Source organism: Paramisgurnus dabryanus, chromosome 9 (assembly GCF_030506205.2).
Source record: "Paramisgurnus dabryanus chromosome 9, PD_genome_1.1, whole genome shotgun sequence".
NCBI classification, from domain to species: domain Eukaryota; kingdom Metazoa; phylum Chordata; class Actinopteri; order Cypriniformes; family Cobitidae; genus Paramisgurnus; species Paramisgurnus dabryanus.
In genome coordinates this window covers 14,878,375-14,906,356 of record NC_133345.1, presented here as the reverse complement: position 1 = coordinate 14,906,356, position 27,982 = coordinate 14,878,375, and the positions used below count along the sequence as shown (strand labels likewise).

General features: G+C 38.0%; 1 protein-coding gene across 2 annotated transcripts in view; it reads right to left on the bottom strand.

The window, feature by feature from the left end:
• Window positions 1-1,362: 1,362 nt before the first annotated feature.
• The window catches only part of tspan4a (tetraspanin 4a), a 63,737-nt gene continuing 37,117 nt past the window's right edge, over window positions 1,363-27,982 (bottom strand). For both annotated transcript variants that reach the window (XM_065270014.2, XM_065270012.2), the window contains 4 exons: window positions 10,560-10,661; window positions 6,287-6,418; window positions 4,696-4,779; window positions 1,363-4,617 (listed from right to left, as the gene is read on the bottom strand). In XM_065270014.2, the coding sequence (XP_065126086.1) occupies window positions 4,549-4,617; window positions 4,696-4,779; window positions 6,287-6,418; window positions 10,560-10,661 (387 nt within the window). In that variant the 3' untranslated portion in view covers window positions 1,363-4,548. The remainder of the gene's footprint in view (window positions 4,618-4,695; window positions 4,780-6,286; window positions 6,419-10,559; window positions 10,662-27,982) is intronic.

Below are 27,982 nucleotides of genomic sequence, written 5' to 3'. Positions count from 1 at the left end.
CTTCCTAAACCCAAAATAGGTAGTAGAAATCTGAAAAAAGATAAACCAAAGCTTGGGTCTTAGGAGGTTTAATGAATCCCAGCAATACTGCACTTACCAACTCTGGTTAAGATTGAGGCTTATAATAGCATTATTAAAATGATACTGTTTTAAAACCGTCAGGTCAGATTTTGTGTGCCAGATGTAAGCGACTGATAAAAAAACTTAAACTGAAATCACAATAGGTGCCGCCTTGTTAAATGAACAAGAAATTGAGTCACTGATTGCAAATATAACATCACAGTGCTGTTATAAGTAATAGATGAATAAAACGGATGTTTCGTATAATTTAGCTGGCCTGGAAGTTTACACAGAAAGTGGAGGCAACTCAGGTAGAGAAGCAGTCAAAATAAGATGTGGAGAGAGCAGTATTGTATGTAACTAGTTACTAAGTAATTAGTTAGTGTAATTTAATTACTTTTTACTTGAAAATGTAAGGGATTACTTTTATTTTTCCAGTAATTTAATTCCAGTTACTTCTGATGTAAATGATCTAAATTTTGTGTATGGACTGTAGATCAATGATATATAATACAATAGTGGATTTAACATCAACATTTAAAGTCTAAGGTTAAATGCATGTTTTTTTTATGTAGCCTTCTCACTTTATATAATTTGTTGAGTTAATAAGAATAATGGTAACACTCTAGTGTAGTTTACAATTCTCACTATTAACTTGTTAGTTATTAGCATTAATATTACTGAGATATTGGCTGTTTATTAGTAAGGGAGAGCGGGGCACAACCTAACGCTTTTTGACTTTGGCTCTATCATTCAAAAAATATTTAAGTTAGATGGATCATTTTATATACAGTCAACACACACATCTCTGCTACAAATGAACACTTAAAGTTTGTTTGTGGGACCTACCGTTAGTGTACAATTACACTGAAAGTGCAAACGTGACAACTTACCCCATAGGTGGGGTTCATTGTAACAAACAGAGGGTTTGTTGTAACACCTGCTAGAAAATTTTGTTTAAACACAAATAATTCAATCAAATTCTGTCTAAAGGTGGATATTGTTTATATATCTGCCTATAATAGATAGATATCCACACATTCATCCACACCACATCCTTGTATTATGCATCATTGCATATAAAAAGTTTTTTGAAAGGGCTACCCAATTAAGACAAAAAAAAAATCATAACTGTGAGTTATTTACCCTGATATTGTATTAACAGTTATCATCTTGATGAATAGTATTTTCATTGTTTTCATTTCATTATCATTGTATACTGTATTGTAATACTGTGTCCCTGATTACTCACTCATTCAAAACTTGCAATTTAGATTTCAATGATAGTCAAATACATCCACATGATTGTAAAATCTTTATTATTTATATATGTCATCGTAATGAAGTCTCCAAATGATCAGAACGTCTGTGTTCAGAACAGAACTGTACAGTACACACTAAGTGTTTACACATTTACATGTGTCCCTAGTGTCCATTTTGATTTTTTTTATCAAATGATGCTTTTCTTTACATAGTCTCATTCATTCTCTGTATTTAATCTCTTGATACAAACAGATTAGTGTGCATTATTGTTTTTATCAAGTGTTTCTCCACAGCTTGAGCTTCCCAAAAAGGTATTTGGATATTAAAAAATGTCTGAACGTCCTTGCATTAGACAGACAGTCCAAGCACAGTTTTCAAGAAAAACCTTTTACAAAATCAAGTACTTGTTAGGTTTTAAAATAATAAAGCAAAAGGTATTCAATTCTTTAAAAAATCATTATACACTGTAACGTATCTGCTGGGATTCCTGTGTGAACTTCCACAAAAAAAACATCTTGTGGTTGCAAAATAAAATCTAACTGTATACAATGACTCAACTGAGCTGTAGATCAAGTACAGTATCAAGGTAAGATTCCAAGGTAATACAACATAATTCAATTTTTAAGCAAAGTGGTAGAAAGATTGGTCCAATGCTAGAGAAAGAAAGAGAGAAACACACTTTTAAAATGACACCACACTGGATCAGAACCTCCAACCTTTAGGTCCATATCACATTCTAGTGGTCACCAAGCCTGTTCCTGGAGAGTTCAGGTCCATCCCCATCCAACAACTGAACACCTCCTCGTCCAGCTTTTCATGGGTACTAAAAAAGAAATGTCTTGCGTGTTGAAGCGAGGTAGGAACTAAAGTATGCAGGAGGACAGGCTTCAGCCCACAGGAACAGGCTTTGGGACCTCTTCTTGTGCTTCTTATCACAGTGCATATGTTTTTACTGAAGAGACATTATTAACACAGAATCATTTTGGAAGCTAAAAGATTTTGAAAGATTACATGAGAAAGTGATACTATACTTTTCATATAAAAAATCATTTAGACAGCATAACGCACTCAAATTGAACAATTAACCTTAAGATTAAGAGTCAGTCCTTTATCACAGTGTGCCACGAAAAAAACAAAAGAGCCATATAAAAAAAAAATAATAATAATTTGCATGTCAGTTGATTAGCATGCAAAGGTAAATAAAATAAGACAACAAACACAGACACAAGGTCTCATTTATAAAGTGTGCGTACACACAGATTTGATCGTAAAGTGTGCATACACAAAAATCCATGTTTATAAAAACTGTCTTTGATGTGGACAAGTGCATAGCCCCACGTACGCACTTTGCTTTCCTGCTGAAAAAACCAGGAAGACCAGCATATGTTGTGTTTTGGTGCTGGTTTGCTGGTGATCACCAGCATAGACCAGCATAATTCCCATGCTGGTTTAGCTGGTGGCCATCAGCATAAGCACCAGCATCCCATGCTGGTCAAACCAGCAAGACCATATGTTGTGTTTTGGACGGTATGCTGGTGACCACCAGCTAAACAGCACCAAACCAGCATGGGAATGATGCTGGTCTATGCAGTTTTTTCAGCAGGGTGTTTGATTGCTGCAGGTTTTTTGGAAACCATTCTTGCTGCTCGAAAAGGGTTTAAACATTGACAGGCGCTCTTTTATATTTAGGCATCGTTTAAAGGTGGCGATCTAACACTGTTCAGCTGCGCACAATTTCAAGATCATTTGCGATTAATAGATTTCACATCTTGAAAGTGTGGTGTTTGCGTGTTTTATTTGCGTCTGTTCTATGAATCTCACGTACACACTTTTAAGAAATGATCATAAATCAAATTTAGGATGTTTTTTATGCAGCGTTTTATAAATGAGGCCCACCGTCAACTTAATAAAAGTAATTCTCTGGAAGTGAATATCGAAAATCTGTTTTTGAAATATTGAACATTTCTGTGCAGCTCATGCCAAACATCAAGAAATCATCCATATTGGTTCAACTGAAGTAGCCCAAATCATTTTTACACACTGCAGAATGATGGACAAGCAAAAAAAAAATTTTATCATTGGAATTGGCATAAACAAAGGAATGGGACAAAAAGTTTTTTTTTATCCAATCCAGTGTGTCCATTAAAGAGTCCCATCTTAGAATTTTTGAAAACTTTAGTCTAAAGTTTTTATAATATATGTCATATTTCTAGGCTCAAGTCAAATCAATAAAAGTGTTTTGTGAAGATACAGTCTCAGTCTTAGCCATGCACGTGCCCACTGTCATATGTGGTATATGAGAACAGACTCACTGGTCTATCAAAAAGCATTTAAAAAACTTTTATCCAACAATTTTGTGCAAATCAGACAAAAACTGTTGTTGGAAGAGTTAAAAAATTTGGTTTATTTGGATGCACATTTTAATCAACGAGAATTTAGTTTTTAAACATCTTGAGTTGAATGTTAAGAGCATAAACATGATCAAACTCTTGGTGTGGCGCTAGAGAGTTGTTGTGAGACTCAAAATTAGCTATGTTTACATTTCATACTGTCCTCTATATGTGCTTGACCCCTAATAAAACTCTAGGGTCATTGTCATTGCAGTCAGTTTTATCATAACATTTTTACCAGCTTAAGCATTCTGAAGATGTGTTGCACTTCTGTTTGCCGCCTTTAGGGCTACGGAAATGACAAATACTCCAAACACAGAATTCACAGAAGGGCCGTGAAGGAAAAAACATATGTTGTGTCTGTTCCTAAATCAGTGCTTCTTCAGTTTTGACCTCATATTTTCAGAAAGCATACAAGTCTGATGATCTTACAAAACTGTGATCTTATGTTGCCTATTAAATATATTGGGAACTTAGGCCCATTCTGAATAAATATAAAAATCTGTATTTCTTTGAAGTGTTAAATAATGACATTAGCTGTTAATCTCTGATTAACTCTGCTCCAAAATGAATACATGGATAATAATATTTATAGTAATAGATTGCCAAATGATTATTTACAATAAAAAGCAATTTATATCTCTTTTATGCTTGTTACTGTTATGGAAGTACAAAATGAAGATTTAAATAGCCGTGTGTTGTTAGCAAATCCTGTGCTTGATTGTTACAGCAGTGAGAGAGAATTGGAGCACACAGGCGGGAACTGAGAGACACACAACGGTGTATGTTGTTTGATTTGGTCCTGTGTGGCTGTGCTGCTCTCAGACGTGTGTCTCTATGCATAGTACGTGTCCACCTTCACAGCGTGACAGAACATAGTCATGGAGAACACCAGGCCCAGAATCTGCAAACACAAACAAACACGTCTGTGAGCTGTCAATCATTCCTACAGCTGTACACCTGCGTTTCTTTCATACTGTACCTGTGTTAGAGCCGTACACAGTGCAAAAATCCACAGAGCCACCAGATTATCCTGCAACCAGCTCTTTACACGCTCATAACATGGCTGTCAACACACAAAGGCACATCTCACAGTTTGTTCAAGAAAATTTATATCAGTTTTTCTCTGAAAAAGACCCACACCCATGACTGTACTTTCATATTGATTTGTAATGTCAATAGATTTTACAGCTGCAGAGCTAAATGGATTGCAATACAATATTTATCCCAATTTTCAGCCGGTCATATCCTCTTTATAATCCATTAACTCTGATCATCAATAACAAATCATGATAATAATGGATTCAACGTACAGTAAACTACAAGTTAATAAAATACATTAGCACAGGAAACATTGACGTTTCACGTGGGCTTTGACCTGTACAGTATATTAATCATGCTGTTGTTATTGTAATCTCTTCTTGTACTTTGAATTACTTGTGAGCATATGCTATTGATTTAAAGTCACTTACACCATAAGAACATGTGTTTACTGAGATGAATGACTAACGCTGAGAACATCATACAGGCTTTCAGTGCGTGACATCTACAACCTTAACTTGCAAAAATGTGTTTAGAAACGCATGCAAATTAAGCTACATTTCAATTTGTGTTGCTGTGACGGCGATACAATAAAAGCTTTATAGGGCCACAGTTTGCTCTGCAATCAGTTTGTACAGAGACTAGCTGACATGAGATGAGTATCTTACAAAACATGGTGTTTATTTTCTTATTCACACTGTTTCAGTTTCTAATACATCTGCATGAGGCATTTGATTCACAACTTCACTACCAGACTGTAAACTATGTAGTACTGAATTGTGGAGTTAAACCGTTTTTCCACATTTCTGTGTACAGGATTGTTTAAGTGAGACTAAAATGATGCAGCAGAGCCACAGCGCATGGCCCCGCCCCTAATACAATCACAAACATCCATTTAGGGTATAGCTGTATTTGAAAGTTGAGAAAGACAGCAGCTTTCCCGTGAGTGGGTGTGGTTTTAGTGCTGACAATCATTCAAATTTTTCTGGGTTGTTAATAACAATTTTTTCTTTGATGTGACAAACTCAGAACAGTTTTTTCTGACTTTACAGGGACTTTAAATAATGCTTAGTTAATGTCACTGATTATTGTCAGGTGCTGTTTTATTTGTTATTTGCGATTTCTAGAGTTCACATCTAAAAGTGAGGCATGACAATATGATACACTGGAGTAATTCAAAAACTGTCTGAATCAAGACTTTCTATAATTAGGGGTGGTGATGGCGTAGTGGATAAGACACTCGCCTTTGGTGTGAGTGACACGAGTTAGAATCCACTGTGATACACCATTGTGTCCCTGAACAAGACACTTTGCTCCAGAGGTGTGCGTCCTCTGACATATATAGCAAATGTAAGTCACTTTGGATAAAAGCGTCTGCTAAATAAATAAATAAAAAATTATAACACGGTGCCAGCATCCATATGTTACCATACCTGGCATCAGTTTACTTCCAGCATTTGCCAATAATTCATACACTAAAGGGTGGTTTTAATGTTTGTGATAATAGTAAAGGTAAACCAGTTGTTTCTTACAGCAGTCCACCAGGTGCCAGGATTCTCCAGACCGCAGTTATCACTGTACTCCAGACAGCAGGAGTCCGGCACGCGACTGGCATTGTACACATGAAACCAGTCTGTGTGGTTTGTCACTCCACAGCAGCGAAACTACAACACACAGACACACACAAATTACAATGCTTTCCACACATAGATTTTACTCAGGCCCAGGTACACTATATAGACAGGTATAGTAACATTTCAGTAATTAAATGGTATGTCCCAAAACCACTTAATTACTGATATGTTACCAGAGCAGTAAATCAGCATATTAGAATGTTTCTGAAGGATCATATGACGCTAAAAACTCGATCAATGATGCTGAAAATTCACATTTTCCATCCCATGAATACATAATTTTTTAAAGGTGACATAGAATGATTGAACGGGGTATTTATTCTTGTTCTGTGATGTGACATGTAGACAAACATTTTTTTGTTTGGGTCTGTAATGCCTTAGAAGCTTCCTAAAAACCTCTCTCAGTTATCTCTATTAGGGTGGGGGATTTTAAACAAGTGGTTTTGCACCTATTTGGCTCCCCTACTGGCTTAACTTGCAATCCTATTACTGATTGGCTGACTTTGCTGCCACTCAAAAAATGTAGCCAATTATTTTAAAGTGGAGGGGCAGTTAGATGCCTGTGATGTCATAAGAATCAGTTTTTCAGATTGGGCCGTTTTCTGGCTGACATTTCTAAAAGAGGAATTTCTATGAGACCGAGATGTTTAGCATGTCTAGAACTTTTTGTATGTTCGTGAATGCGGGTAGACTACCATTATTCAACAAAGACAAGGTAAAAATGGTCTTTCATTCTCTGTCCCCTTTAAAGATATTCAAAAAGAACAGTTGTTGTTGTCATTTGAAGTAATATTTCACAATATTACTTTTTTACTCTATTTTTTATTTAAAAAATGCAGCCTTGGTGAAAATGCAAGACTTTAAAGGGGATGTCTAATGCTATTTCATGCAATCTGTTGAAATTTTTTTAGAAACACAGCATTACAGACCATATTTTGGATGCGCTGTGCTTAACTCATTCCCCAACAGCCTTTTTTAAAAATGTTGCCCGCCAGCATTTTTTGTGATTTTCATAAACGTTTCACAAAATCCCTTCTAGGAAAATTCTCTTATATTAATATATAAACGTACAAATATATCAAATGAAAGAACAGACCCTCTGCTTTCAAATAAAAAATCAAAACAGGGAAAAAGGTTTCAACCTATCTTCATTTGCTCTCTTTTTATAATCTTTTAAATATGGATAGGTTTCTTAAAAATACAAAATGTTGAGCAAAAAGTTAAAATAATTGCATTTTTGTTAAGAAATGTAATTAGGGATCAGATTCAGAATGATAATCAAAGCATAAATAGAGTTTAAAATTTATTAAATTAATTTTTGCTTAAAGGTGCCCTTCCTCTGTCGTTTTTTATTGTTTTATACTGTTGTCTGAGGTCTACTCATGACGTTTGCATGGCTTTTACATCCAAAAACATCAAAAGCAATAAGTAATAGGTCATTTTGTACCCTGGTTTTGAGGCTGGTTAAAGAAATGATCCGTTTTAATGCATTGACGACTTGGAAGAATACGCCCACTGCTGTGATTGGATAACCGTTTTTCGTAGCCAAACTAACTTTCAATACTTATTTAATCTCATGTGTAATCAGTTTAATGTTAAGACACAGTGTCTTTCTTACACACACATATTTTATCATAAACCCTTTTGACACACACACACACACGCACGCACGCACGCACACACACACACACACACACACACACACACACACACACACACACCCTTAAAATACCCATAAACCCTTTCCACGCACGTGTAGCAGCGCGCGCACGAACGCATAAACACACATATGTCTTTTATCATAAACCCTTTCAACGCGTGTGCATCATGAATTTCGTGAATCGCGTACCTCTGAAGAGAAGTCCTGGCCACAACTGATGGTGACACATAGTACTAAATTGTTTTACTCACACACACGTGTGTCTTTTATCATAAACCCTTTCGACGCATGTGCAGCATGAATTTGCGTCCCTCGGAAGAGAAGTCACCGGCCGCCACTGTGACACATACGACTAAAGTGTTTTACTCACATAAGCTGCGCCATTCTGTCCGGATCCAATATTGATGGAGGAGCATTGCTTTTTAATCGCAGTCTCTCTTCAAATCTAGTGTTCTTCTGAACATCCAAACATGTAGCAACTGTTATGATTCCCTCGTTTAATAGGAATGATGTCTCTGGACAAAGACAATGGCCCAAATACGGTACGGTGGACGTTTAGCCATCCTTGCTGTAACTTGTTATGAAAACTCACTAAACTACACGTATTATGTGGGCACGGTCTCAGGTTGGAAAGCTCATGAATAGTAATGACCTCGATCAGTTCCACGTCACACTGATCAGCTTTTCTAACTGACCTGATTTCTCCGCTTATTTCTTTTCAGTGGCTAGCGCTGACAGAGGAGGTGGAAGTTAATTTTCACATTCACGACACAACACAAACACATATGGACCTAACACATATCAAAAAATACATTAAACGTAAAGTAAAAACGGTTTTATGTGGAAGGGCCTCTTTAAGTTTTTTATAAATTGGGTCTAGTGGATAATAGAATTACAGATTACCATAAAAACTCATCAGAAAAGCATCATTGGCAGGGAAATGTTTTCTCTTAAAGATGCTCTAAGCAAATTCACGCATTTTAGGCCATAAAACATTTTTTGTTTCATACAGCAAACATCTCCTCACTATCTGCTAGCTGCCTGTCCTCTGAACACACTGTAAAACAATGCCGTCTCTGTAGACAGCCCAGGCTCCACAAACTGCAACAAAAACAAAGTGGTCAAACCTACCACCACACACATAACAAAGTGTTCCAGCCAATAAACGACAAGAAGGATTTGGGAGTGGGGGTTGTGTGCGTTCATAACTCAATCAGAAAGCAGAAAAGGGAAGGGAGGAGGAGGGGAGGAGTTAGCTACGTTCTGTTTTTTTTTTTTGACAACACTTCGAACGTCAACAAGAAGTAACATCACACAGATTCACTTAGAGTGCCTTTAATTGACAGGATAACTGGTCAGTGGCGAGGAGTTGACAAAAACCTATGTTTAAATGAATCTACTCCCCAAGATTATTATTATAAATATAAAGGATTATATGGGGGAGCTTTTAGAACTATGTTATCAGGTGGACTATAATGATACTGCTTTAAAGGACATTTTTTGTTTTGGTCTTGATGGTACTTTGGGGATGCCTGGGAGTCAAGATGGAAGGACTCTAAAGCAATATATTGATCATTCCCTGCTATTAAGTGGATCACAATTTACTGTTGTTGTTCGGAATGAGGAATGCCACTATAACCATGTCATGGGTTGTCTCATCATGCCTGCTAAACCAGAGACTGTTCAGATCATTCCTGCTAATCCAGAGACTGTTCATATAATGCATTCCAAGATCACATCATCCTTGCTAACCATGATGGCTGCCACTCCAGTGCCAGTTCCCAAGAGGGCTGCCACTCCAGCGCAAGTTGGCTGCCATGCCAGCACCAATTCCCATGATGGCTGCAACGCCAGAGCCAGTTCCCAAGATGGCTACCAGGCCAGAACTAGTTCCCAAGATGGCTGCCACGCCAGACCTGAGATACAAGATGGGTGCCACACCTGAGCCAAGACACAAGACAGCCACTTTACCAGAGCCAGGCTTTAAGATGTCTGCCTCAGCAAAATTTTGTTGAATATCATGACCAGGCAGCTGGCAAATCTGGCGTACACCCTTCTAGTGTCTGTATGGGCAGCTGGTTTCCCAATTCTGGTGGTTTCTAGTCTTGTGGTCCTTGTGGCTTCTGGCTACTTCCTGTGATGACTATAGTTCTGTGGTGTGTGTGGCCTACACTTCCTACAAGGTGGTGGCACCAGATTAACCTGAGTCTCCTTAACTTCCTGCCATAGCCTAAGTGGATAAACCTGAGTTCAATGGGTTTCCTGAGTTTTTGTTATGCTCCACTTTGCTTTAATTGCACAAATGCAGTGTGAAAGTTTTGTGTTGTTTTCCTTGGCTCTCCGAGGCATTCATAAACTAATAACTTCTACTTACATTCATATTGCTTATGTTGTAATTGTATTTAATATCAGTTAAACCTACCCACAATTTCCTATCCACTATCAGAATACTTTAGCAGTTTTTGTTTATTGGTGGTGAGATTAGTGCACATCTGAGTAAAATCAACTCACGTCAGTTTGGACGATACTCCAGGCGTTGGTCAGCCCAATGTTTCCATCTGTTCCAAAGAGCTGTAGACCTTTCTTCAGATCACTCTGAGCATACAGATCAATCTGAAACACACAGGGACCAAAAGCTCATTTATGTGGTGTAAATCAGCATCAGTTTTTCATGAGTGTCTGTAACTTACTGTAGGCCTTGTCCACACCTACACGGGTATTTTTATAACCAGAGTTTTTCCTCCAGCGGTTTAAAAAAAATCCCCTCCACACATGTTCAGTTTAAAAGAAATCTCCGCCTACATGAATACGCAAAAACATGTGATCATGCGCTGTCAAGAGCATGCCACACCAGCAGGCGGTGATATACGGACTACCGGCACATCCGGGAACTTGACTGTAATTATCGTCACCGCCCCTTATTTTGGGGAAAACAAACTAGACTTCTCATTGACTTCCATACAGAATAGCGGAACAAAGCAACATTCATACACATCCGGCAGGCATAAATAACTTAAGAAATCACTCAGATTAAACATGTCAAGTAATTATCTGTCCACCCTGCCTGCCATAGAGTGCAAAAGATACATTAACACATTTAATTTGGTCAATATAAAAACATGTGTCTTTCATTCTAACAGCGTAGAATGAAATATATGGAGTTGTAAACAAGTTTCACACAGTACTGTGGTTTAATATCTGCTCAGTTCCAGACAGGCTAGCTATTGCGACACTAGTATATAACCCAGACGAGTTATGTGAATGCTTTGTTCTGTACATGCTAACTATTGTGAGATAAGTACATTTACTAGACAAATTATGTGAATGCTTTGTTAAAAAAAAGTCTCAGGTTTAAACTTAAAGTGATCGACTGTGTCTGATTCTCAGACATCAGATGGTAAATCATTCCAGAGCTTAGGGGCTAAGTAGGAAAAGGATCTACCACCTTTAGACACTTTTGATATTCTAGGGATAGTTAAGAGACCAGAATTTTGCGACTGCAGTGTACGTGATGGATTGTATTCTGATAGTAGTTCTCTAAGATATGAGGGTGCTAGGCAATTTAAGGCTTTGTAGTTGAATAGTTTTATGTGATATTTGACTGGTAGCCAGTTTAAAGATGCCAAAATTGGGCTTATGTGGTCATACTTCTTAGATCGAGTAAGCACTCTTGCAGCGGCATTTTGAACTAGCTAAAGCTTGTTTACCTGATTTGCATGGCATCCCCTGAGTAACAAGTTACAATAGTCTATTCAAGAGGTCATTAAAGGCTGAAACTTTTAATCTATGGGCAACTTGTAATCTGACATATTTTGTTTGTAGCGATTCGGTTTGATAATAGCTATCTCTTTCTTATTGGAGTTTAGCATAAGGAATTTAATTGCCATCCAGTCACTTATATCACTAATACAGTCTGTTAGTTTACAGAACTTGTGTGTTTTGCTAGGATTTGAGATGTAAAGCTGGGTATCATCCGCATAGCAGTGAAAACGTATGTTATGTTGCCTGATAATGTCTCCCAGAGGTAACATATATATTGAGAACAGGATAGGACCTAAAACTGATCCCTGCGGTACGCCGTATTTAACCAGGGAGTGATATGACTCTTCTTCATTTACATAAACAAAATGATAGCAATTTGTTAGAATGATCTAAACCAGACTACTGCGTTTTCTAATCCATTGGGTAAGATTGTGTGATCTATTGTGTCAAAGGCTGCACTAAGGTCTAGTAATATAAGGATTGTGATTTCACCACGATCGGATGTTAAAAGTAGGTCATTTGTAACTTTAAATAGTGCTATGGTGGGGCCTAAATCCTGATTGGAACTTTTCATACGTACCATAATTCACTAAGAATGCGCATAGTTGACTTGTCACTACCTTTTCTAATATTTTAGAAAGAAAAATTTGAGATTGGTCTAAGGTTATTTAGATCATTCTCCAGAACAAAAATGAAACTGCAACAAGACGTCATCTGTCTGAGGCAAAGACACGAAATCTAAAGACAAGAGTCTGCATTAATCGTCTCATGTGTAAACTGAAGGCTCTTTACTGATCATTGAGTTAATCTGGAATGTGTGTTCATAGATGTCACATGCGACTTAGATTTCAGAGTCTGAACTTTTATGTTATCCAACAATCAGTACTACATATAGGTAAAAATGTACAAAGCATTTAAAATGTAAATCAATAAAAAGCAACTATGAAGCAGCTTTCATCACTTATGCATTATTAACAAAGTAAGAAGAGACAGATAAAAACACAATTTGTTCACATTTTGGTTCACATCATTTTCTCTATAATTGTTGTGAAAATATGTTCACATTTAATGAGTTTCCGTACATTACAGGCATGAGTTATATAAATGAGTTATATAAATGAGGTCTTTTCTGCAGAGGAAGCTGAACTGTACTTTCGTCATCAGTCAGTCACTCAGCCAAACAGACGTTATTAATGAATTATTTAACCCCCCAAATGATGAGAAACAGGAAAGCAGAAAGCAATACCATGGTGAAGACAGTAATCTATACTGTTCACATCTGCCAGTAAAAGCTTCATCTTATGGAATGTCTTTTTGACAGTTTTGATACTACTGCATGCATGATAAAGTAAACTGGCATTAAATAAGCATTACAGACAGGTTCTCAGCACCACCTTAAAGTTCTCACGGCAGACACAGTGTCATCTGCTACAACACTTCAAACACATTATCTGCTTCTGCATATATAAACTGTAAAAACCTTCTTCCATAACACTCGTATAACGCTCTGGTAGATGTAATATAGTAATAAATAATAAATAATAAATAGGAGAAATACAAGATGTATGAGAGAGAGAGAGAGAGAGAGAGAGAGAGAGAGAGAGAGAGAGAGAGAGAGAGAGAGAGAGAGAGAGAATAATGGGATAACTGGAGGTTTAACCATCAAGCATCAATCGAGTATGGCCTGTCCAGTGTACAATATCGGCTACTACGACTGTACGTAATGTAATAGATAAAATTCTTACCAACTGCAGTGGCCTCATGGGATAGAAAATGCATCTCTTAAAAAAGTCTTTGTGGAAGCAATAAACCATCTGAGTGTTTCTGTCATACAATTTTTTTCCCACCCAAACATTACTTTAGATCATAAGAAGATGCATTGTAAATATAGATTTTCCCACCCAGTAAAAACTTTAAAGTCATTAAAAAAAACTACAGACATCTCACTAATGTTAAGATTTGGTTTATAGGTGAAAAACATCTTTGCTCAGGTCATTGGGGAAATTGTCTATGATTAAACAACTCACTATTGCAAACATCAAAAATCTAAATAAAAATCTCAACTGTGGTGACAATAAAATAAAAACTCAAGGCATGTTGTGTGTCAACATAGTTCAAAACTCACTCATGACTCTTAGCATGCACTGCAGAATATATAAATTATGCAGATGAACTGGTTTATTATTTTATGTATTTGCTTTAATTTGACTGCAGCTTTGTTGGGAATTTAGTATCTTGTTTTGTGATGTTGATGAATGATTTTATTACATGTCACCATTATTGAGGGATGCAGGGAGTATTGGCAGGGAAATGCAGCATTTACCTTTTCTGGAAACTATGGTTACATGTGTAACCTGAGACGTTCCCTTTCTGATTTCTTTATTTCGGGATGAATATTCAACACTATAAAGACTGGTATGCCCCAGTCCTCTGCCATAAATGGCTAAAAGTTCTATAAGATGAGTGTGGAATTTTTTGTATGATGGCCTGTATTTGAGTTTTGATGATTTGAACCATGTGTGTGCATTTAGGGGGTGTTTTGTTTATTTCTTTGGGTGATATCATAAGTGTTATCATATTGGCTGTTGTACAAATTATATTATTTGTTTTAATAAGCACGTGTAGAATTGGTGCTCTGCCATCAACCACTTTTGCCACATTGTGGCGTAGTCGGCAGAATCACCAGATTGTGTCAGAGACAGGCCTTTGAACCAGATTTATTCCCCAATTGGTTTGTTCCGAACAGAAACAGTATTTAAATTTTTTTCGGTTCAACCCTAAAATTGACGTTCCTGAACCGGTTAGAACAAAAATAAAGTTGCCGAACCGGTTAATAACATCCCATGTCAGCTGTGGGACATACAAATAAGTAGGCTGATCATTAGGACATTAAAATATTAGTCTACATAATTTTCCTCAAGTCTCTATCTTGTCAAACATTAAAAAAGGTGACATTATGTAAGCGGCATAACTGTAATTCTGACATGCCTACATTTGTTGAGTGCACTTAAACACGCGTGCACACATACAGATGGAGAAGGAATTCCAAACGGCGCTTCGGGAAGAAGATGTAGCATGTAAACGATCACTACACATAAAGTGAAAATTAAGTTGTTTTTCAGTGCTTTATTCAATAGAATAAGTATTTTAAATAACTACAGTATGAGACACAGTAGCGCAACTCTTTCTCAAGTTTAACATGAAGAGTTCTGATCTTTAAAGGGCATAGGGATAATCACGTTTGATTGGAGTTGGACCAAACACATTCAGCAGCATGTGTGTCTGTGCATACAGAAAATTGCTCACTTTAGCGCCTAAATTGTTTAAAATCAGTTAAGTGTTGACATTTGCAAGCCTTTGAAACACGTCCAAATGATGAACTTTCACCCTATTTTAATTTGCGTATTAATCCGCGAATCATATGCAAGCCAAACTGTGGGTCGTGTGCAGATTATGAATCAACTGCGATCCGTTACACCTCTAATTAGTATTAAAAAACAAACATCTTTAGATACTTGGTAGCCTACAATATTGACCTTTTCTGATTGAGCATTAGAGACTTGGGCTTGAGTAGGCTACTTGCTGGTGGCAAGCTTCTCATTTCTCCGATGAGTCAACGACGACCGTAGTTGAACTTTAAAGAGTATTGTACAGAAATATTGTCAAAGAACCAAAAAAAATAACGGTATTAACCGGTTACCATTATTTTAAATAATAGAAAGTTTCTGGTTTCGTTTCTGTTCCTTGCAAAACATCAAAAGTTTCTGGTTTTTCATTCCATGAACCGGTTCAAAGCCTTGGTCAGAGACATTAGATTTTCTGATTGTTATTTGTTTGTTTTAACTATTTTCCTTCCCTTGGAAACAAAACAGCAGTGTGGTGTTAGACGGTGGTTCCTTCTCTATGGTGGTAAGTCCAGTTCTTTTCCGTTTAAAAGGACGGTGAAGGACGAATTACAAGAATTGGGGGAGTAAGTAGCTCAGTTGAAAGCTGATAATGCCAGGTTGCAGCTGTCACAGATCAGAACTCTTCATGTTAAACTTGAGAAAGAGTCCACTGTTCCACTTGTTATGCCTCAACTGTCTTGCACCTGAACGATTAGTTTTTTATGCCTCACAAACGGCAGTGCCCAAAGGTAAATCAGGTTTAAGTATTGACAAATGGGTTGGAGAGGAACAGGTGCATACGAGAATGTGTCATATGGTAACTAACAAGTAAGCTTACTTTATATTAGAGATGTTCCGATACCATTTTTCTCTTCCCGATACCGATTGTCTCTGTATAATATACAGCTGTACATACTACTAGCCCTGTATGAATGGATATAACTGTTTTATGGTGTGCTTCAGACTTATTCCTGTATAAAACATGAACAAATACATACAGTGAACCACAGTATTTTTATTATCTGAAAGACATTTAACAGTAATATTTATTTTTCCTATGAGAAAATCAGCCACAAATCTAACACTGTAAACTGAAAGGCTGTTTTAATTTTAGAATAATTGGAAAAATCTGTGGAATTCTGCGGGATGATTTTAAATGAAAGAATTTAAGCTATTAAATAGTACAAATTTGCATCTAAAATAATTACTTTTTAAAGGCTTACAATTAAAATGAATACACCAAACCAATGAGTCCTCTGAATTAAACTGGACCAACATGAACCAGATAATGTGCATGTCAAGATAGAATTATAGTTTGTAGCCTAAAATGACATATATTATTGTTAATATATATTATAGCAGAATAAAAGCTTGTGTTAATACGTTCTTATTATGAATTAAGCACGTATGAAGATAATTTCATCATTTTTACAACGCAATGTAAACTTTATATTAAACATAACAAGAGCATTCGTCTTGTAAATTGATTTGAAATGATGATGTGTGCTGAGTTTCGCGTCACATAGACGACAGAGACAAGTAAGATCTGCGGTAAAACTCAGTGGTAAGTTTTATTTCATCTCATATATCAAACGGTTCATACTCTTATCATTAAAAACAATCACACCAAACAGCACGCGCAGGGTTCATGTACTTGTCAATGCTGCTCACAAACGCATGAGGGTATGTATGTTTACTTAGCCTGACGTTGTCATACTCAATTCTAGTCAGAATTTGAGTCTGATACCGCTCCATTGAGCTAAAATTATGAGGTGTGTCTCAACCGAAAAATGCCTCTCCACTCAATTGGATAGACCTATGACCAATCAGAGCAACGGAGTGTGTGACATATGTTGAAATGTCGTCTTTTGCAGCCTGACCGAACTGCTAGTAATTTCGCTACAATGATACTAACATCATTGTAATTATACTAAGTCTGAGTTAGCGAACGTACATCAACACCTACTATGTTTACAACATTTCATTTATATCACAACATTAAGTATTTACTAAGTCATAAGACTATCTCTTACCATTTGTACGTTAGGTGAACTTCATCCACAACGATAGCTACCCATTATGTTGGCTTGAAAAATATCGGAGCCTAGCATGTCCCTCCACTTATTCAGCAGTCACGATTCCGGGCTTCCGAAAAGAAGCTGGCAACGACCGCTAATTATATCCATCTCGTCGTGTACGCCGAGTTGCATCGCCGTGATACCCCTTTCAGTTGCTTCTTTAACTTTGTCCTCCATTCACGAGTTCACACTTACAAATAATTCTGAACAAGGTTATTAATATGCGTATTTGGCGTGCTGTCCGAGGAGAGGGCTCCGAGCTCGTTAATGGCCTGAGCCCGGAGCGCCTCCTGGCGGGGAGAGGGTTCCGGGCTCGGCCTTAGGCCCGAACCCAGAATAATCCCCCCTGTTCTGGTTAGTAATGTGACTAGGTAAATCGTGCGGAGAAGGGGAGGTGGAGGGATGCTGAAACTATCAAGGAATGAGGGTGAGTTGATTTTCAGTCTATATAGGTTTCTGTTGATGCCGATCAGGTGAAGACCTGATTGCTGATTGTCGACAGCTGGTCATAGTTACAAGGTAATTAGGTTGATTATTTGAACGTGCTCCTCCCGAACTTTGTTAATAAAACATCATTAAGTGCGACCAACTTTTGCCGAATCCCCTAGGAATGACGGCGAAAACATAAACAAATGCCTTGATCGCGTTTCTCTGTTCCTCATTTTAATGCTCTGTCGATATCTTTTAGAACAGACTCAATTTCAGAATCCACACATCTGAATTCTCCAGCGGCAGCCATTTCATTGTAAACAGATTCAACACACGCACTCTTTGGTGACGTGGTTGATACGTTACTGTTGATCATCTGTCATTCATCATATAAAGCCCGCCCTCACAATTGATTCGTCGGCCAGTTTTGGGACTCGCATAGTAGCTCCTCAACGGAAAAACGCCAGACCGATCTTCCCGTTTTTCAAAATGTGGTGGGCGGGGCTAAGATCGGCTGGCACCCAGGCTAATGTTTGCTTGTTGTCAATGACATCTCAAATCTCAAGCGCGGGGTATGTGTGCTTGTCAATCACGGGCATTAAATCTGCGGAGTTCTCCGTCGAAATCTGCGGGCGCGGATTCCGTTGAGACATGTCGATGTTTTATTAGTCTGAAATACTAACAAACAGCGGACATACGGCTGCATGCTTTCATTTCTTCGCCGCTCTAAGTAAACAATGGTTGCGTCACGCGTGTGGTAACTTCCTGTTGTTCATATTCAGAGCAGAAGAAGAAATGAGTTTTGCTTTGCAGTGTTAGCTTTAGTGTAAGCTATAACGGGCATAACTAGGTTTATTAAGAAAATGGTATCGGATCGGTACATGGGTTCAAGTACTCGCCGATTCCGATGCCAGAATTTTTTGTGGTATCGGCCGCATTTCCGATACTGGTATCGGAATTGGAACAACTCTACTTTATATTTGACAACTTGGAGGAAAGTGACACATTTGCCAATGTATGGTAATACATACTTGGAATGTAACCTCTGCATTTAACCCATCCAGTGAATACACAAATGCGGGGTTGCCTTGCTCAAAGGCACCACAGTCACAACCCACCAGTCGTGACCCTTGAACCAGCAACTCTCAGGTCACAAGCCCGACACTCTAACCACTAGGCTACAACTGCCCTAGAAGGAATGAAATTAATTGTTAAAATCATTAAGGCATTGCGAGATATTTATGGGTTTTTACAATCATATGTCACTTTAAAAGAGGCTTTCTTTTCTAGATAGCAACAAGAGGGTGAGGCATTGTTAGAATTCTCCCTTGTGCTTATGGCTCTTTTTGAAAGGATAGGACTCAATGCTATTATTGATGCTGAAATGTTATTGTGGGACCAATTTGTGGTGCACATATCTGATAATACTTTGCGGTGTGAGTTCAAACAGTTGGTTCGTAGCCAGCCTACTGCTACATTATTAGATGTCCGTGGTGAAGCAATTAGGTGGGAATGAGAGGGGATGTCAGGAGGAACGAGGAGCGTAGTAAATCTTCCCATTGGTCTTCAGTTTGGGGTATGTGGAGGGACCCCTGATGGTATGGTTAAGCACCCACAGCTGTCAAGAGTTGAGCGAATTGAGAAATGTTGCAACATTAACAGCAACAGTTAAATAAATTTACACAAACCATTGCTCAATTCCAAATTCCATATGTGCAGTCGTTTGCCCCATTCTGGTCCAGTTATATGTAGACGGTGCTAGCGTCCAGGATATTTTGCGATATGGGAAATATCTTTCCCCACACTCTACCCAGCCTGTGATTGGTCAAATGGGGTAAGCCAAAAAAAAATGTAAACACTTATTTCAAGAAAAAATAGCTTACCCCATTGGCAGATTCCAAAGCATCAGAGCCTTCCTGCATTATAAGTTTGTCCATGCTAGCTGATATAAAGATTTACCTCAGCTTAACGTGATACAGCCAGAAAACCCGGAGTGGATCCGGTGCGTAGTGATTACAGAACGCTTACAGTGGACAGAGGAACGTGATTTGGCTCCACTCCAGGCTTTGATCACATCCCACTTAAAAAGGTGAATACACGTCGTCTTAATGAAAAAAGTGAATTTAATAATTTTGCAACTGACAGAAATCCGTCTAGTGACGGAAAACTTTAATCCATGAGCCTGGCTGGACCCCAAGACAAGGGATGCTCAAGTCTTAAGGTAGCTGACAGCTGGAGATCCTGCGCGCCTCAGACCCAAAGGCAATAGCGTGCTGAGGGTGAGCTGAGGGATCTCTAGACAGCGAACCCAGGGCTGATGATTTGGCTAAAGTAAACAGGAGAGGAGGGAGAGGGAGGCTGGGTGGAAGCTGAAGAGATGAAGGAGAGCTGGGTGGGACCAGAGGAAGCGAATAAGAGCAGGGTGGGACCAGCGGAGGCTGCCGACAGCAGAAAAATTCATTTACACAGTCAATTAAAATAAAGTGCAGTTGCAGCTCACCCTCAGTGGTGGGAGTGTGGGTGGGGCTTTCTTCTAAGCCCTCGTACCAAGACTCCCATGGCAACACACAGTGTTTTGCTGGCTCACGCACATGGCCAGATGCTCAGTGAGGCTATGGGGTGATGATAGGCTCAGTCACTGCAGACTCTGGCTCTCCGTCTGTAATGGGCACGGTTTCAGTGCAGTTGGGTGAAGGGTGGCTGATCTCTGTTACAGGAGTGGGGCTGGCTTCGTCCTCTACTGCAGGGATCCCCAACCTTTTTTCACCGCGGACCGGTTTCAACTTTAAAAAATTTCGTGGACCGGGAGTGAGATTGGGGGGGGGATTGGGATCGCTGAGTTGCTGTTCAAACAAAGTGCTGAAAATCCTCCTTTTCGAAATGTACGCTTTAAACGGAAGTAAAGATAACAACCATGCATTAGGAAAATTAATTGCTTTATTTAGGCTATAGTATATTTTCTATATACGTGAAAAACTATATTTTGGCGGATTGTTTTTTTTTTTACTTTCATTGTTTTTACTAGTTTGCCTGCCCATTTAGTCTTAATAATTAATGAAACCTTAACGAACTTGGCTTGCTGTTCTCGAAGGCTGCTCGAATCTTGGTCGGGCTCGAGCCCCAATTCCAAGTAATAGAACAGAAGAAAAATGCAGTGAAGGAGGAGAGATGCCAGAAGAATTGCGGATGGGCGCAGAGGCACGGAGACTCGCGTTTACCATATGATTTTAATGATGATTGACACAGGACTGTTTAAGTTCCTTTCAAACCTACGTTAAAAGTGTAGCCATTAAAATATTATTAGCCTAATAGTTTATTTTGATAATGGTGCTACGATCGATGGATAATTCTGAAGTTGTTTTAAAGAAGAATAAAATAATTACTTTTCAGTCATTTGCGAATGTCACACACTTGAACGTCTCCGCATTTTTACATGATTTGCAACGTACATTTGCAAATGATTCATAAAGTCATACCTCCGCAATTCTTTGATCGATTGTGTTTTAAAAGTACTGTATGCTCAAACTCTAATGACAGCAATGTGATCGCTGATGTGCTGAGAGAGAGAGAGAGAGAGAGAGAGAGAGGCGGAGAAAAAGAGAGAGCACGGCCCTGTACAAAAGTAGAAATTATTTGTTATTTGAAGTCGGTTCTTAAAGTACAAAATACCCGATTAAGCGATAACGTGGCTATTATACAAACATTTTTTCGGGACGTTCTTGCGACCCGGTGGCAACTTGTCCACGACCCGGTACTGGGTCGTGACCCGGTGGTTGGGGACCTCTGCTCCAGTGGCGGTTCTACACGGAGGCCAAGGGTGGCCCGTGCCTCTGTAGACATGTCCCTGGCCACCCCTGTGGCCACCCCGTGCTGACCAAATAAAAAAGTATACATTTATTTTGATTTTACATGCGAGCGCCAAAAGCGGAACTAATGTGACGCAACGTTCTACACTGGCAAATTAGAGCGACGCACCCAACCACTGCACTCTAGCTGGCTGCGGGTGCTGCTCGGCGAGTGTCTCAATTCGTTCCCAATCTCCCGATGTTGTGAAAGTGTATGCAGGTTTGGGCACTGGTAAGGACTCTAGCTCACTTGACATTGGGACACTGTTCACTTATTCTCCTGTGACGTGTGAAAATAAATATTATTTTAAATATTGAGTAGATTGTGGTCCCTAACTGTCTAGCAATGTGTGTTTATATTTAAACTAAAACAAACGTTTGTCTTTTTAAATGTTTGCATTTCATAAAGTTTATTGAGTAGGCTCGCATGATTTTCGGTTGGAGGGCTTTAGAAAAGGTCACGTGATTTCCAGTAAGGGGACCATCGATGCTCACTGGTTTTTGTGTTGCATGGAATTTTTAGGTAACTAACCTTTGGCATAATGGCAGACTACCTAGCCACAGTGCCCTGACTACTGAAAAAGGTAGCTGATGAGAGCCCAGCTCATCTTTTGCACCTGTATTAAATAAATATGTATATGATTGTAAAGTAAAATACAGTTTAAGGGATGGTTTCATGTACAGGGATTAGACTAGTCCTAGACTAAAATAAATGTAAGAGCTGTCCAACCTAAAAAAAACTAGCAATGCCATATCTTAAAATACATCAGTGCCCTTTGTTTTGCTTCAAAATGCACACAAGTAATGTTTTTAGTAAGGCATGTTTGTTAAAACAAGTTATATTTCCTATTTAAACTAAGGCATAGTCCTGGCTTAAACTAATTCCTGTAACCACCCCTATAATCTTTAAATATAATTTCTTGCCATTTTTTAATGTGCCCCTCTGGTAAAACACTGGCCCCTCCTTGGCCCCCCTAGTGAAATTTGTCTGGAACCGCCACTGCTCTGCTCTACTGTATGCGATGATCCACAGGATACCTACATACCATTTTCTTGAAGGCAACTTTCAGTAAGGTTGCACTACAGGATATTTTAAGTGTGTGCTGTAATAAGATTCCATACATTGTGCTACACGCGACGCCATTGTTTACACATGACTGATGCGATGCCATTCTGTATGCATGCTTACAGAAATACACTAATTAAAACATTGTTAAAAACAGAAGCTAGACAATCAGTCCTTGGGCACTTGAAAACAGTCATCTGAAAACAGCTTTTTATAGAAGTTATCACTGCAGATGTTCATCTCAGGATATGTTCTAAATTTAGTTTATGTATGTGATAATTTATCTGAATTTAGTGTTATCAGTGATATTTACCCATCAGTTATGTATGTAAGCTTATGTGGTAGTTCTGTGGACAATATATGCTAACAGCTGTTCATAACTTTCTCACAGGTCTGTATCACTCTCAGCTGTTACAGTACTACACCGCACACAGCACAAAACCATGAAGTTGAAAATGATATTTACACTTTTTGGACATTAAGGTTATATGGTAACATGAACCACATGAAGTTTATGTAAAAGCTCATTGCGAAGCTCTGATGTGTATCACTCAAAAGTTTCTTACCATTGCTTGTATGAAGATTTTGGAAATGCCAGTCATGTGATGTTCACTTGTATCTACAGCAACTGTTTTCCAAACTGAGACAAAGTGGTCCGCTAAAATGTATGTTTACAAAAATGTACATTTGATACTTATTATTTATATTTTATTGTACACTATTTTGTTATTAAACTACAAACAAAACATTTTCTCTTTAAGTCTCCTGAAATTCATTCTAGCACAACATTCCTCATTGAGGCATTAGGGGGTTGGGTCTTCATCTCCTCAGGTGTGAATCAAATCAATATTCATGACCATTGACCCTCCCTTGCATATTTCCTTTACACAACAAAAAGTGTCTTACAAAAGTTAAATCAATATATTGTTGTGAACAATATATCATGTGAACGAGTGGGTAAAATGGTTTTTTAATTCTTTTTGTAATTCTCAACTCTACAAGATCCAGTACTTATTTGTTTGTGAAAATGTTTAGTATTTGTGTTCCTTGGCCTTATTTCAGCAACTTTTAAAATATTTTTTACTAACCATGCATACGCATAATTTCCTTAAAAATTCAAACATGTACATACATGTTACTCACATTGTAACACAGTTTGTGCTGAATACAGTGTTATGTGATATTAATATGTTTTAAGCAACTGAAAAAGAGGAAATGTAAGAGCTTCAGGGGTCGCAAAATCGCTAGCCCAACGTCCCGGGGCTATTGTGAATTACTGTCGGGCTACCAAAATGTATCTCTGCCCTGCCCGTCGAGCTATCTTTGGGAGGAAATAATATTTTAATGTTTTTGCTTTGCCTCAGATTTAGTTAGGTCATTATATTGCATTTATTTCGGCATCTTCTTGTCAGTCATTATCCTCACGTAACAAGTGAAACTGTCAGGAAATGAAGTGAAAGCATAAATAAACCCATCCTTTAATGTGCACGTCTGATATGCGCGCGACCCTCTGCATGCGCTTCTCCCAGCTTCGCTCTTCACGAGCACCTGCTTGCGCGAACTCAAGTCATTTAATAAAATAGCGTCATTTCCTTTTTACCTCATAGACTAACATTGTTTTAGCGTTTCTTTTTTCTTTATTCAGTTAGTAACTTAAATATGTGAGAAGGAAAATATGTTTGAGTGATTTCCGATCGATTTGACACGTCTAGCCTATTGAGAGTATGATGTTACAAGCTGATAGGTGACTAAACAGCAGTGGTAAGATCTGTTTACCTAATGCGAATAGAATGTGTGTTTGTCATTTCGTTTTACCTCAGAGTCTAACATTATTCTAGCGAAAATAAACGGCTTTGGTAAGATCCGTTAACCTTAAAGAGTAACTAAACCCTAAATCAACTTTTTTTAGTTAATGATCTGTAAGAATGGGGCTTTATTAGTGCTGTTCGTTGATTTTAGTAAGTTTTTTGACATTTGGATGTAAAGTGTTTCAATACTACAATATATGGTGTAAAAACGTCTGAGCGCTGCCCTCTTCAGGTTGAACGGTGGCTACTGCAGTTGAATTTTCCTATTGGATGGTGGGTCCAAAAAATGACTCGTGACGTAAGCAGGTTCAAGATCACCACGCCCTTATTACGATCTCATCACACACTTAAGTTCGTCCCCTCTATCTCCTTGGGATCTGCCCACTTTTCTTGCATTTTTCAAATATTGCCAGTGGGTGGAGTCAGGCTCTGACCAGGGGTTTAGTTACGCTTTAAGCGAATTAAATGTTTATTCCTTTTTAATAAATCTGCTTTAAGTCTTTTATATTGTGTTAAAGTCACTGGTTGTTTATATATTTGATAAAATACCATGTTATCTAAATACAATGTGTGATGTGTTGAGGTATTTTTTTTTATAAAAAATAACCTGTGTTATAATACATTCATATAATATTTCAGTAATATAAAAATTATGTTATTTTAACATTAGGGGAATGTTAAAATAACCTAAAAATAACATTAGGGGAATGTTTATTTTCTTAAAGAAAACATTCCTGGCTAACCAAAAACCTTGGAAAATAGGGGAACGTTTTGGGAACCAAATTGTTAGCTGGGGATGGGCAGGAATCGTTGGCTTACATGGAAATCCAGGATTTATCAATATTCTACATTAAACAGTGTATTTTTTATTCGGGCTACTTATATTCATTTCGGGCTACCAAAAATTAAAGAGTGTCTGCCCGAAGGGCTATAAGGGATTTTAAAATTTTGCGAGCCCTGAGCTTTGAGAGTTTATGGAAACTTCAAAAACCGTGAAGAACGAGCTGTTGGACTGAATGTCTGTCGTGAGGGAAAACGTGCTTGTGAAGCAACTCCTATTGAAACAAAAAGAAACATACAGGCATGTGATTAGGCAACTTTAGTGTATGTGTGTGTGTGTGTGTGTGTGTGTGTGTGTGTGTGTGTGTGTGTGTACCTGGTAATTATCACGTTGTGGGGACCAATTGTCCCCACAAAGATAGGAATACCAGTATTTTTGCGACCTTGTGGGGACATTTTGAGGTCCCCATGAGGAAACAAGCTTATAAATCAAACAAAATGATGTTTCTTGAAAAGCTAAGGTATCAGAACATTTTCTGTGATGGTTGGGGTTAGGGTTTGGGTTAGGTAATATAATATACAGTTTGTACAGTATGAAATGCATTACGTCTATGGAATGTCCCCACAAAACATGGAAACCAGAATGTGTGTGCGTGCGTGCATTTGTATGTGTGTGCGTGCGTGTGTGTGTGTGCGTGCGTGCGTATGTGCGTGCGTGCATGTGAATGATTACATTGCTTAGTTCATTACTGACAGTGTTGGGCAAGTTACTTCCAAAGTGTAATACATTATATATTACAAATTACTGACATTTGAAAGTAATTAGTTACATTACAATATTACTGACTCTGAACTGTAATGAGTTACACTACTTTTGCTTTACTTTTGAGTTACTTTCATCAAAATAACAGAAGTATGACTAGGCATTATAAAATGTTAAAATGTAGTTTATTGATGCTTATAAATCTAGAAGTTATGTGTTGGCCCTCGAGCTTTGAATAGGCACAGTGAAGACTTATGGCAAAAAAACAGTAACAATGACTGTCAGAGTCATAAACATGGACAAATTATCTGGTAAAAGTCTGGTAAATTATGGTACACATAACCAAACACAATAGAGCTAGAGCCCACTATAATGCAACCTATAGACTAATAACATGGCAAGACACGCAACCTCTTTTCATTTCTATTCTTTAATTCACTTTTAATTCAGATTCACAGCACAAACCTGGCATGCACTGGGTTGACACAACTTATCAAAAAGTGCTATTGGAGGATCAGACCTCAAGGAATACAGCTCATTTCAGTACAATATAAGGATTACATGTAGGCTAACATATAATTGCTTAATAAAACACAGACACACAGAGGAACACTGCTTTTTGCCAAACAATGAATATAGGCTCCCATACAAAGGCTGGTAAAACAGTGATGTTTAAATGTACTATTTAAATAACCATGTTTAAGTCTACATTAATGTTATGTTGTAGTTTAGGTTGCTGTTTGTAATAAAACTGTAGATAGCATAGGAATAGCCTAGCAATCTATTATGTATATTGACTGTAACCATAGCAACGTTAGCTTACCTTGTCATTGTTGCTGTTGATATGGATTTTACTGGCAAGATTTCTAAAAGTTTCTTTACTTCTGAGGTTCAAGCAGCACAGGAGACCGATAGAAACTTTCTGTTGCTTTTACTTAGTGCTCTCATTCGCAGAATTTTGCGTATGCGGCGCTACCGGACATGATTGCGACCACTTTAGTTAATGCTTATACAGCCGCAGACTTCCCAGATTCGGCTCTTTAAGAAACGCGTCAAATACAACATTAAAGTAAAAATGAACATGCTGCATACAACACCTGGAAACAGACATACGCTGCGTCCCAAACCGCCTACTTCCATACTATATAGTAGGCAAAGAGTACGAGAAGTAGTGCTTTTCGCCTACTATATAGTATGGAAGTATGCTGTTTGGGACGCAGCCATTACTATTTTACCCGCAGCTTTTTCCTGTGTGGATGCTGGTCGCGCGCATTGGTCAAATAAAATATAAAAATAACACGTCTATTTTTGAAATGCATTGTTGTAACGCGCTCGTTACTAAGACTGTAACGAGTAAAATATTACCAAAAATTTATTAGTAATGCGTTATATTACTTCGTTACAGCAAAAACTAAAATATTACTGTAATATATTATATTTTGTAATGCGTTACTCCCAACACTGATTACTGATAATAAACCCACATTATACTTAAATTTACAGATTCATACATTTATTTCACATTCTCAGCATTTTAGCTAATGATACATCGTCACTTGATAAATGGCTATTAACAGTCCGCCTCATTATACTTCTGACTGGCTAGTAATGTTGTTTGGTTGAGAGTAAATGATGTGTTCCTCGCATACCATTGGTAGACAAACTTATGAACTCACATTTGCGGCGACACAAGAAATGACAAAGTACCACCAGAGCGAGTCAAATTGGACATATCAATATGATGTTTTGAATCACTCTCACTGTAATTTGACGTAGTCTGTCTGTGGGTTCTTGCTGTGCTGCATTAAAGTCAAACAAGCCGTTTGTTTCCACAGCCCGAGATCTGGCACTGTGCAGCAAAACCTTAAAGGGGCCATGGCATGAAAATCTGACTTTTTCCATGTTTAAGTGCTATTATTGGGTCCCTAGTGCTGCTATCAACCTAGAAAATATGAAAAAGATCAACCCAGTAACTTAGTTTTGGTACACCATTCTCTACAAGCACATGAAAAAATAG